Consider the following 13,153-nt stretch of genomic DNA (forward strand, 5'->3'; position numbering starts at 1 on the left):
TAGAAGAGGAAAAGGTGGGGGGATTGACAGAGGTAGCCTTTTGTTAAAAAAAAATGCGCAATGAAAGCTTGCAATATTTTATACATATCTAAACAATCTTTCGTTGTTTTGGATTGGGATTTATTTAACTTTGCAGTCATGCCTTTAAGAGGCACATTTCAACTGAAACTGAGGAACCATAAGCTCTGTATAATAAAGTATGGGAAAAGCCAAAACTAAATACGTTTCTGCTGCACCCAGAACCCAGAGAATAGTGTTCTCCATTGAATTCAATTGATGAGCTACATTTAAGCTTCAAAATCATTATGATGCTTCACTGACTGTGATATGGAGAATAGCATCTCTGTCATTGCCTGGAAGTTTAGCGACTATTTTTCCAGTCGTGGAAAAAAAATTCTGGAAAGATTAAGCTATTAAGCCAGTGGGATAAATGCTTATTTTAGCTACTGAAATACAATACTTAGAAGAATCCAATTTTTTTAAATGAGGATGTAAGGCACTGTTTATGCACAGAGAAATATTCGCATTTTTCCAAAATAGCAACTTCACAGTAGAAGGAAAAATGTTCTTTAAATTTACTGAAAGATTTTATTCCAAGTCATTTTGGAGCATTTCTATAGGTCTGTTTATCATAACATTGTCTCACAATGTAAAAAACAACAACCAGACTCACATTATGGCAAAAAGTGATAAAAACACAAAAGCAGGGATTCAGGATTTTTGAGTGGCGGCAACAATGTCTTCATGAAACACTATGTGTGTAAAATCAGTGTATACTAAGAGGCTTTCAATACATTTCTTATATGCATTTTGTCATGTGTGGAAGTCATGGAAAATGTTCTGAAAAAGTAATGGAGAATTTTCCTAAACCGAATGAGAACCCTGATTAGTTTGAGCTGTAGGAGTTATAAGTAATATACTGTAATAAAGCCAAGAGATAAACACACCAACAGTTACTATCTGTACATTTTACAGTCCTCTTCTCTCAATTATCAACATAATCTTTTTTACTTTCTCTCTCTCTCTCTCTCTCTCTCTCTCTCTCTTTTTTCCTCTGCAGGTTTTTGTGTGGGACAGTGAATGACTTTGTGGCCGAGGTTGGTAAAGCCTACGAGAGAGCCACTGAGAATAAGGAGGAGGCAGATGCAATGGCTAAAAAGGTACAATTGTTTAAACAGCGTGAGTGTCTGCATGGGTTGCTTAAAGAGGACTTGAGAGCGTGCATATGTATGTGTGTGTGGGTGTGTGTGTGTTTGTGTGCGGAGGTTGATTTTTGAGTAAGCTTATATAAGGGCTTGTGTAATAGGTATAGTGGGCATTAGTAGGCTGGAGCTCAGTAGGCTGTATGCTGCAGCCTACAAGATAAACTCAGCATGACTCTGTATTTCTCCGTAATTCCTGAGTTTTCTGCTGTGTAGTATTAAACCACAGGTCAAGTGTGTGTCTCTGTAATACTAGGTGTTTGGTTTGCACCACATGGTGGACAAAAAGTTCGGTACAATGAGAAAAAGCCAACATAATAACCCAATGGCAAAATACTGTTTTTTTCCCCCTGATTTTGAACAGACAGCGGTGCAAGTAACAGTTTGTTCCACCTAGTGGGGCATTGCGCCCCCTTGAGGTTGTCAGTAGAGCCTATAGTGTGTAAAAATTTGTATGTGTAATGTTTTTTTTTTCTGTCCAACAACACAAAAGCTGTTGCACTGCAAACAGAACAGTGAAAGATAAAGAATGAAGAAAGAAAAGAAAAAAACTGACTGTATGTGAAGCAGCCGCTCTACCCGAGACAGATAGACAGAGAGAAAGAGAGAGCAAGATAGAAGGAGGAGGAGGCAGTGGAGGGAGAGACAGCAAACTACAGTAACCATAGCCTTAATCCTAAATCTACTACAATGCCATGCCAGTCCAAACTTTGCTTGCTAACAGTTTACAGCTTAACATCCGGGTGAAACATCCCTGTTCAACACTCTATATACTTTTACTGTACGGTATATATGATATATGGATAAAAGTATTGAATACCTGTTCATATATTGCTTCTTCTAAAATCAAAAGTATTAAAAAAAGAGTCAATCCTGCTTTTGTTGGAGTAAGTGTCCCTACTGTCCAGGGAAGGCTTTCCTCTAGATCTTGGAGCATTGCTGTGAGAATTTGACTGCATTCAAACTAACTAAAAGTGTGAAAATGCCCTAAGTATAAATGAAACAGACTGAACCAAATTTGTTTCAATCGTTGCCTGTCAGGCGCAGTAGGGGGCGGTAGTAATGTCAGGATTACAGATATACCCCCATCTGAGGAGCAAAATGAGCTGTCAAAGCTGTGTGCCACTGCAGTTACATATATTCCAACAGATACCACAGACCGTTGGCAAAAATGGTTAAATCTTGTTTTATTTGGGATGACAAAGGGCAAATGTACTCCAGTACAGATAGGGATGAACTTTGTCCGGATGTTGGATGAACATCGTGATTCCACAGAACACAGTTCTGCTGCTCCACAGCTGTTACTGGGGGAAGTTATACTCCTCTAATCCACACCTGGCACAAGACATATTCCAATAGGTTCATGTTTTTCTGTTTCAGTGAGTCCTATTCTATTGGCAGGACTAGACAAGCTGTGTGTGTGTGTGTGTGTGTGTGTGTGTGTGTGTGTGTGTGCATTCGCGCATCTGTGTGTCAGCAATGGGTGCAGCTTAAAGTAGCTGAATGCATTCATTAGAGGGGGTGTCCACAAACTTGTGTGTAGGCATGCGGTTTGTTGTATACCATATACTCTATACCATAACACTAAATGTGGCCTCTGCACCTCTAGGCAATATGACAATATGCCATTGCTGTCGTGATAGATTACATCAGCATACACTTTTTACACTTTTCTGTACATAGTATGTAGTGGGTAATTAAAACCTCTATAACACTGAATAACACCAAGCAGCTGACGTCTGGAAATAACGACTGTATAGTAACAAGTAGCTTATTGGATGTCAGTCTGTTACAATGGTGCATTTTGTCCCTTCCAGCTTCATACATATCCTAACAACATAATGTGAATTCCATTCAAAATTAGAGCTTTGGGTTCGATTGGTGTCGCTGCATGCTTTTATGTTTAGTGAAATCCCAGCCCTATTCTTCTGTACATCTGCAGAGTCCTCTATTCTGTCTGCCCACAAGATTACAGTAGACATAGATCTACAGCTTCCTTTTTTCTTTTTTGCTTCCCAAATAGCAGCCAGTCAGAAGACTGAATACCACACCATTCAGCAGATCTAATCAAGACTTTGGGTCTTATGCATTTACAGATTTTTATTTTTTTTTTAATTAAAAAAATACATTTGTGTTTATCAGCTCTTGTAAAAGCTGAATCAGCTGGCACGGCTTACCTTATAACAGTGTGATACTTTACCATGTCACAGTTTCAGGCCCAGGCTTATAAAGGGTTAAGGCTTTTACAGTGAGGCATCTGTCATGCAGCCTTTATGGTCAAAATGTCTTCTGTTACCTTCCACACTGACCCTGTAAACAGCTCCTCTAATTCCTGAGAGTGGCTATTCAGGCTGGTACTTGAATCCAAAGCTGAAGTTGACATGGTAACCTTTTTCTCTAGCGTATTGTGGTGTGTAGAAAAGAAACATGAGGGCTACCTCATTCACTAACAGAAATAGCCTTTTAAGTGTGCGTCAGAGAAGCAAATTCTTTGTGAAAATGTTCTGGTACTGCTTGAACCCCGCACTTATCCACCGCACCTTCATTGTAATGAGGTTTGCGAAGTTTGACTGGACAAAAGGCTCCTGCAGAAATACCCAGTAGTGCCACATTTAACAAATAAATGTTTTCCTTTTTAAGAGTTTCCTAGTTAAGAAGAGGAACCGGCTGAAATGTCTCAATGCTTGTTAAAATATAATGAACAAGAAAAACAAGATAATTACAAAGTGGGCAGACAGTTACTAGGCAGTTTATTCAGTTACTGTACATTAACTGGGGTTGATTTCAGGCTTTCTATCAGAGATACATTGATAGAACTGGGAAGTTTGGAACAATGCCAATATCCAGTATTTTTTTATGTACATTTGAGGATGCACGTGAGGCTTGAGATCGGAAGGTCTCTAGGTCAAATCTCTGGACTGTCAGGAAGTAGGGGGGTGTGTGTGTGGGTTGGGGGGGGGCAGTAAAAGTGTTGTACTTTTTTCTCCAAACATTGACAGCTGAGGTGCTTATAAGTAAGACACCTAACTCCCAGCCGATCCCCCTGGCTCTGAGGTGGTTGTAAGTGCAGCAGTATAAATAAAGGGCCAATATTTTAGCTCAGTAGCTAAACAGCAGCCTGCTCCTCTTCTTCAAATACAGAAACATTATCAATTAAATGTAAATTTCTTTCTGGGTATTAATAATATTTAAGAATTTATCTGTGATACCGATATTACTCCATATATGATAGAGTAGTATCATGCCTCCCTCTCTGAGACCTGCAGTTGTTCAGTGTTCTAGAGGTTCTGACCATGCCCCTCAAACACATGCTGAGAAGTGTATTGTAGCATAATTCATCACAATTATGGCAAAATATAGTATCATCATATTGTCCTCCCGTACCCACTACACACCCTTATTCTCACCCATGTTGCCCTTTGCAGTGTGCAATGCTGAATGAAAAGCTGGACTCTCTGGTGCGGGCGCTGAGCGAAGAAGCCGATGCTCAGCTGGTGCCCGCCGGTTCCCAGTCACCTGAGCAGGAGGGTGAGGAGAGTGGCTCTGACGCTCCAGGGGTCCCCAGACCTTTCAGATCCAGGGAGCAGCTGATGCTGAGAGCAAACAGCCTGAAGAAAGCCCTCCGGCAGATCATAGAGCAAGCAGAGAAAGGTCAGAGAAAACACCGTTCCCACTTAAAACAAGCCCGAATTATTTATGCATGACTAGCCTATTGATTGGGGTTATGAAGTTGAGCAATTAATATTATGCATTCAGCCTTGCATTCTGATGTGATATATACAGTAATGTGTGATATATACAGTAATGTTACACATATGAACACTATGTTCATTCCTGATGGGCAAACGCCTGGGCTGTTAATCGGGGTCATTTTAATTTACCCTATCACTGCTGCCTCTTTAGTGGTGGATGAGCAGAACAGGCACACACAGGTCCAGAGGATGTCTTCCTCCTCATCAATCAAAAGAGGCAGCAGTGAGGACCTCAAGGAGGCGGAGCCACGTAAGTGACAGACCATACTTTGAATGTTCTTACTGATGTATTACCGACTATGAACATGCTTACTGATGTATAACCCAGAATGAACATGCTTACTGATGTATAACCCACTATGAACATGCTTACTGCTGTATTACCCAGAATGAACATGCTTAGAGATGTATAACCCACTAGGAACATGCATACTGATGTATAACCCACTATGAACATGCTTACTGATATATAACCCACTATGAACATAGTTACTGATATTTAACCCACTATGAACATGCTTATTGATATATAACCCACTATGAACATGCTTACTGATGTATAACTCACTATGGACATGCTTACTGATATTTAACCCACTATGAACATGCTTATTGATATATAACCCACTATGAACATGCTTACTGATGTATAACTCACTATGGACATGCTTACTGATATATAACCCACTATGAACATGCTTACTGATGTATTAACCACTATGAACATGCTTACTGACGCATTACCCACTATAAACATGCTAACTGATGTATAACCCACTATGGACATGCTTACTGAGATTTCACCCACTATGAACATGCTTACTGATGTATAACCCACTATGAACATCCCTATGAACATGCTTACTGACATATAACCCACTACAAACATACTTAATGATGTAACTCACTATGTACATGTTTACTAGTTGAAAGTTTCTACTGATCTGTTTCACATTAAATGTTCCCACCTTAGCCGTGTTTCAAAGTGAAGTGTTAGTGAAAGTGAAGTGTGTATAACCCACTATGAACATGCTTACTGAGATTTCACCCACTATGAACATGCTTACTGATGTATAACCCACTATGAACATGCTTACTGATATATAACCCACTATAAACATGCTTACTGATGTATTACCCACTATGAACATGCTTACTGATGTATAACTCACTATGGACATGCTTACTGATATTTAACCCACTATGAACATGCTTACTGATGTATTAACCACTATGAACATGCTTACTGACGCATTACCCACTATGAACATGCTAACTGATGTATTACCCACTATGGACATGCTCACTGATATATAACCCACTATGAACATGCTTACTGATATATAACCCACTATGAACATGCTTACTGATGTATTACCCACTATGAACATGCTTACTGATGTATAACCCACTATGAACATGCTTACTGATATATAACCCACTATAAACATGCTTACTGATGTATTACCCACTATGAACATGCTTACTGATGTATAACTCACTATGGACATGCTTACTGATATTTAACCCACTATGAACATGCTTACTGATGTATTAACCACTATGAACATGCTTACTGACGCATTACCCACTATGAACATGCTAACTGATGTATTACCCACTATGGACATGCTCACTGATATATAACCCACTATGAACATGCTTACTGATATAAAACCCACTATGAACATGCTTACTGATGTATAACCCACTATGAACATCCCTATGAACATGCTTACTGACATATAACCCACTACAAACATACTTAATGATGTAACTCACTATGTACATGTTTACTAGTTGAAAGTTTCTACTGATCTGTTTCACATTAAATGTTCCCACCTTAGCCGTGTTTCAAAGTGAAGTGTTAGTGAAAGTGAAGTGTGTATAACCCACTATGAACATGCTTACTGAGATTTCACCCACTATGAACATGCTTACTGATGTATAACCCACTATGAACATGCTTACTGATATATAACCCACTATAAACATGCTTACTGATGTATTACCCACTATGAACATGCTTACTGATGTATAACTCACTATGGACATGCTTACTGATATTTAACCCACTATGAACATGCTTACTGATGTATTAACCACTATGAACATGCTTACTGACGCATTACCCACTATGAACATGCTAACTGATGTATTACCCACTATGGACATGCTCACTGATATATAACCCACTATGAACATGCTTACTGATATATAACCCACTATGAACATGCTTACTGATGTATTACCCACTATGAACATGCTTACTGATGTATAACCCACTATGAACATGCTTACTGATGTATAACCCACTATGAACATGCTTACTGATGTATAACCCACTATGAACATGCTTACTGACGCATTACCCACTATGAACATGCTTACTGATGTATAACCCACTATGAACATGCTTACTGATATATAACCCACTATGAACATAGTTACTGATATTTAACCCACTATGGACATGCTTATTGATATATAACCCACTATGAACATGCTTACTGATGTATAACTCACTATGGACATGCTTATTGATATTTAACCCACTATGAACATGCTTATTGATATATAACCCACTATGAACATGCTTACTGATGTATAACTCACTATGGACATGCTTACTGATATATAACCCACTATGAACATGCTTACTGATGTATTAACCACTATGAACATGCTTACTGACGCATTACCCACTATGAACATGCTAACTGATGTATTACCCACTATGGACATGCTTACTGAGATTTCACCCACTATGGACATGCTCACTGATATATAACCCACTATGAACATGCTTACTGATATATAACCCACTATGAACATCCCTATGAACATGCTTACTGATATATAACCCACTATGAACATCCCTATGAACATGCTTACTGATGTATAACCCACTATGAACATCCCTATGAACATGCTTACTGACATATAACCCACTACAAACATACTTAATGATGTAACTCACTATGTACATGTTTACTAGTTGAAAGTTTCTACTGATCTGTTTCACATTAAATGTTCCCACCTTAGCCGTGTTTCAAAGTGAAGTGTTGCAGACTGTTAAGTTTTTGTCAGACCCTTTGAAAGCACGCTTTGTTTTTGAGGAATTGAAGGACTCGAAAGAACCGGTGTGTCGTTTGAGACCTTCAGTCAACTATAATCCTTCATGCATCACACAGAATCTAATTGAAGAAAGGCAGAAACAGCTGCGAGTTGTCAAAGATGCCATAGAGCTTATAATGAAGTGTTCTGAAATGTCAGTTTTAATGTGATGTTTTTGTGAATGTAAGATTTAAACATGTCACATTGCTTACATCTTATTAAGCCAATCTCGAATGTGCGTGACAGAGCACTGAAGACGAGCCTTCAGATACCAGTGCTAGCAAGGTCTCTTTTTTTCCCTTGGCTGCAGCCTTCACTTTGAGACATGAATATCATAAAGGTTAACATTAGTCAATAAACAAAGGTTCTCCTAAACAGAGGCAAACTTCTGGTCTAGATGTAGAGACCGCTGATGCTCAGATAGGTGTTCATGTGAGTTAAGCTAGACTCAAAATGAAAGACAGTAGTGGGTCTGATGCTGTCTGGCTTATTCACACAAGACATTATCTGTTCTTTTTCAGGTCCAAGTACCCTCAGCCCTACCTCCACTGCCCCCATAGTGCTTGAGAAACCAGATAGCTGCAACAGCACCATTCATTTTACTGAAGAGTCTGTGTAAGTGCAATTACACAAACACACACACAGATATGCACAGATTTAACAGATATAAACACACACAGTTGTCCTGTTTGAGAGATAAGCGGTCTTACAGATGTTCCAGTGGATAAGAAGAGATGAAACATGATGTTCTGTTGCACTATTATGACCCACACCACTACAGCAGTGCGTAACTGCAGCATAAAGCCTTATACTGCACATACTTGCAGAGACACTCCACTCAGATTCACATACACATGGGTACCACAGATATTGTTGCATTGCCAGAGGCTGGGGTAACACAATCATACATAATCATGTAAAAAATTATGGTTTATGGATGTTTATATATTGTTGCTGTCATCCTAAAAACCTTAACTTTCCATTTTGTCACTTTTTCCACATTTACTTTGACATCTTATATATCATAAACCAAGTTAGTGCTTCAGCTCTTTTGCAAACGTAGCCTCTTGGTCTCATTAATACAGCTTGTGGACTATCATTACAGTAGAGGCTCTCGAAGAGAACTGGAGCTGCACCTAGTTTTTGCCTTAGCTGCTCGACCTCCCAAATGCTCTGTCCAGCATAGTCTACTGAAGGTGCTAATGGTATCGCTTTAACAGCCATTTAAAGGTTATATTTGAAAAAAAGATCTACAGTGATGGAGTGTGTGATCAGCTGGGCTTCAGTCCTGCACTACTACAGATGGTTTAAAGGGTCCTAATATTAGGGAAAACGTGTGGATGGCGTTAAACTAATTAGTGGTATTAATAATTTCATTATTCATCAATCATTTTCACACATGTGACTGTGCCAGCGTACCGTTCTTCTCATGTATATACACTGAAGGCATATGCATGTGTATATCTATCTATCAATATATATATATATATACATTCATGTACAGTACTGTGCAGAGGTTTTATGCACATAGGCATATTATTATTTTATTTATCATCTTGGCAATAAGAGTGCCTTTACTTCTGTTTTTACTTGTACAGCAGGTAAACATAAATACAGTAAAAAGTAATAAGAGTTTCTCATTCTGAAGAAAGTAGTTGAGATCTTGTGAGCTAGTCTGGGGGACAAGGCTTGGATGACTCCAGCCAGAGCATGGATGTGTTCAATTCTTTCACCAGCTCTCCTGATTTAACATCATTAAGCACTGATTTACCAAAGCAGGTGTTGGATGATTTGAAGTAGTGTTGTAATAGTAAATAAGTAGTAAATAAACACTTCCTGCACAGATAAGGAACTTCTGAATTTTCATTTTCACAGGTGCCTAAAACATTTGCACAGTTCTGTATATGACAATGTTTCCACAGCTTCTCTCACTTCTTTTTCCCTCTTTCCCACCACACACAGGCAATGCACAGAGAAGTGTGTGATGAATAACTACTTTGGGATAGGCCTGGATGCCAAAATCTCCCTGGAGTTCAACAACAAGAGGGATGAGCACCCTAAGAAGTGCAGGTGCAGTATGATAAAGTTCTGCTAACTCAGCTGCACTCATGCAGTTTTACATAGCTATGTGATTTTACATAGCTTGTGGGGGTGCGCTGTGTTCTGTGTTATGCCGAAGTCGTGGTGTCGGGTGCTGATCAGCAAGGTCCACACAGGGTGAGGGTATCGAGAATGAGAAGGAGAAATGACTGGGCAGATGACTGGTAATTTGATATATTTGAGTGTATGACAAGTGAATTGTGAGTGAGTAAACTGGTGTGAATTGAGGTGTTCTGATATTGCGATTTTGGTGTCTCATCGCCGTCTACAGCAGCCGCACGAAAAACATGATGTGGTACGGTGTACTGGGGACTAAAGAGCTGGTGCAGAAAACATACAAGAACCTGGAGCAGAGAGTGCAACTGGAGGTGTGTTTTTGAGAGAGAGGGAGAGAGAGTACACTAGGAGAAAGGCACTGATATATAATTTACTCCACTTATTATTTTCAGATTAGACATGATAATGTGTTTGTTTTTGTTTGTTTTATTTTATCTTTGTTTGGGAGATTCTTCATTCTTCTCTTTTTACTTGCTCTCTCTCTCTCAGTGTGATGGAGTGCCCATGTCATTGCCCAGTCTTCAGGGTCTGGCTGTGTTGAACATCCCCAGCTATGCAGGCGGCATCAACTTCTGGGGAGGAACCAAGGAGGATAATGTGAGTGTTTTGCACAACAACACAGCCCTCCCCCACTTCCCCAGACTGCCCCCACCAATACACACATGCAGATATACACACTCCTTCCATCTCCCAGCTCTAGTCTCATAAGTAGGTTATGCAACATCATGGATGCAGTCATCATTTTTCTTAATTTTGTTCAAAATGTCATGAGAATATTGAGTCGTGAATCCAGTATCATGAAGCAGTCTGAATTGTAGGCTGAGTGTATTGTTACTATGATTACTGCCCAGTGCTCAGTGTAAAGTCTGTGTGGGCTGTGTGGAGCGGCAGCTCAGCTGGGAAATGGTGGGCTGACTTTTTGAATAGGAAAAATTGTATTTCCATCAGTAAATACTCTATATATCCAAATGTTTGTGGGCACCACGTCTAATGAATGCATTCAGCTACTCCTATTGCTGACACAGATGTGCAAATGCACAAACACAGCTGCTTTTATCCCTGTAGAGAAGTATTGCCATAGAATAGGACTTTCAGGAGCAGATCAACATGAACCTATTGGCACCATGCCTAATGCCAGGGTGGGCTAGTGGGGAATAAAGCCCTCCAGCATTGAGCTGTGGAGCAGTGGAACTGTGCTCTCTGGAATGATGGTTGGTGCTCCATCCAGTACTTTTGGAGTGATCATATCCTCACAGGAATGCTCCAAAAAATACAAGTAGATGGCCTTCCCTAGGCAGTAGAGACAGTTACTCCAACAAAAGCAGAATAAACTCTTTTTTTAATGCCCTTGATTTCAGAAGAAACAATGAATGAGCAGGTGTCCCAATACTTTTGTCCATATACATAAGCAAGAAACGTATGTAGCTGTGATGATTAGAACACATCTTTAGGATGACTGGAATGCTGACCTTTACCCTGTCTGTGCTGTACAACTGCTCTGAGCTGTTGGTCTCTGTGGATATGTCAGAAGTTATGCACAAGGAAAGATTTTGGAAAGTGCATACGAGCAGAATGCAGTTGAGCGATATGATGAAGCTGTACTGCACTTTACTGTAAGTGACAGTGTAGACACATAGATGACATCCAGATAACAAACCTTTACATAACTCCTAACTGCTAGATTCAGGCGAAAGGCATAGATAAGGCCCATTCTCTTCCTCCTGCAGCTACAAATAGAAAGTCATTTGTCAGCTTATAGGAAGAGGGCAGAGTGGTATTTACAGCCAGGAAATATTTCTTTGAATGACTGACATTTTCTTGTGAGCTGTGCTGAAAGACAAATTGAAAGGCAATATGTGGTAGTGATGTAGAGAATTACACCAACAGGGCTTATTAAAGTGTGGGGTCAACTCATAACTGCGCTCCTGTGACTACTGCATTCCTCTTCATCTTACTTTTCTCTATCGCTTGTATGTGATTATTTAGCCATTATTGATGTTTCTTTTTAGGTAGTGTTGCATTTTATCTGTGCCGTATTTGAGCATATCTAACAACTCATCTCTTTAATAATACTGTGAGTCACCAAGTGCAGTCGTGGTCAGAAAGACATTGATGTCATGGCAATATATGGATGTCTTTAAATTGGTCTTTATCTGGGCAGAAGGAGTGTACCAAAATCATCTGGACTATGTCCCTTAGCAAGTTGCACATTGCCCAGACGCATTTGGTAGCCATCAGCAAGCTTCTGGCAGAATTCTAATTGGAAAGTTAAATTCAGTTTTGGTTTCTTAAATTTTGTTTTGTTTTTTTGTCATGGACATGACTTCTAAGCACAGTCCACAAATTTGAGATGAGGACTTTAGGAAGGCCATTCCAAAAGCTCAGTGTTGGCCTGTTTTATCCCGGATGAGCCCCCAACTTATGGTCAGATATGCCTAGGGGTTTTTGCAACAGTCATAAGGAAAACAAAAGAGACCAGGTCAGTGATTGAACAGACCAAGGCTTTGGCTTTGATCTATGCTTGGGGTCATGGTCCTGTTGGATCAACCAGTTGTGGCATGTAAATAATTACAGGCCTGTGCTTTGGTGGTTCTTGGGATGTTCCTGGCCATCCATACCAGTTTTTTTTCTCAGCTGTGGGTGACAAAGGCAGGATGTTCCCCTCTTACATTATCTGTTGTTTTCCTCCTCTGTGTTGGTGCAGAATTTTGGCGCTCCATCGTTTGATGATAAGAAGCTAGAGGTGGTGGCGGTGTTTGGGAGCATGCAGATGGCCATGTCTCGCGTCATTAACATACAGCATCACCGCATTGCCCAGGTTTGAACATATACACTCCCACACACACACATCCACATTCACTCATTCTCTCTTAAAGTGTCTCCTCTACACTACACTGTATGAACACACAGTCAGGCACTAAGCTG

At 39.9% G+C, this 13,153-nt stretch overlaps 1 protein-coding gene across 4 annotated transcripts in view; it reads left to right on the forward strand.

Annotated features, from left to right (window-relative positions):
• LOC140562076 (diacylglycerol kinase delta) overlaps window positions 1-13,153 on the forward strand; it is a 106,179-nt gene that overhangs the window by 83,658 nt on the left and 9,368 nt on the right. For all 4 annotated transcript variants that reach the window (XM_072687456.1, XM_072687458.1, XM_072687455.1 and 1 more), the window contains 8 exons: window positions 1,061-1,160; window positions 4,628-4,853; window positions 5,106-5,204; window positions 8,593-8,686; window positions 10,034-10,141; window positions 10,443-10,539; window positions 10,718-10,825; window positions 12,933-13,046. In XM_072687456.1, the coding sequence (XP_072543557.1) occupies window positions 1,061-1,160; window positions 4,628-4,853; window positions 5,106-5,204; window positions 8,593-8,686; window positions 10,034-10,141; window positions 10,443-10,539; window positions 10,718-10,825; window positions 12,933-13,046 (946 nt within the window). The remainder of the gene's footprint in view (window positions 1-1,060; window positions 1,161-4,627; window positions 4,854-5,105; window positions 5,205-8,592; window positions 8,687-10,033; window positions 10,142-10,442; window positions 10,540-10,717; window positions 10,826-12,932; window positions 13,047-13,153) is intronic.

This window comes from Salminus brasiliensis, chromosome 9 (genome assembly GCF_030463535.1).
Source record: "Salminus brasiliensis chromosome 9, fSalBra1.hap2, whole genome shotgun sequence".
Taxonomy (NCBI): Eukaryota; Metazoa; Chordata; class Actinopteri; order Characiformes; family Bryconidae; genus Salminus; species Salminus brasiliensis.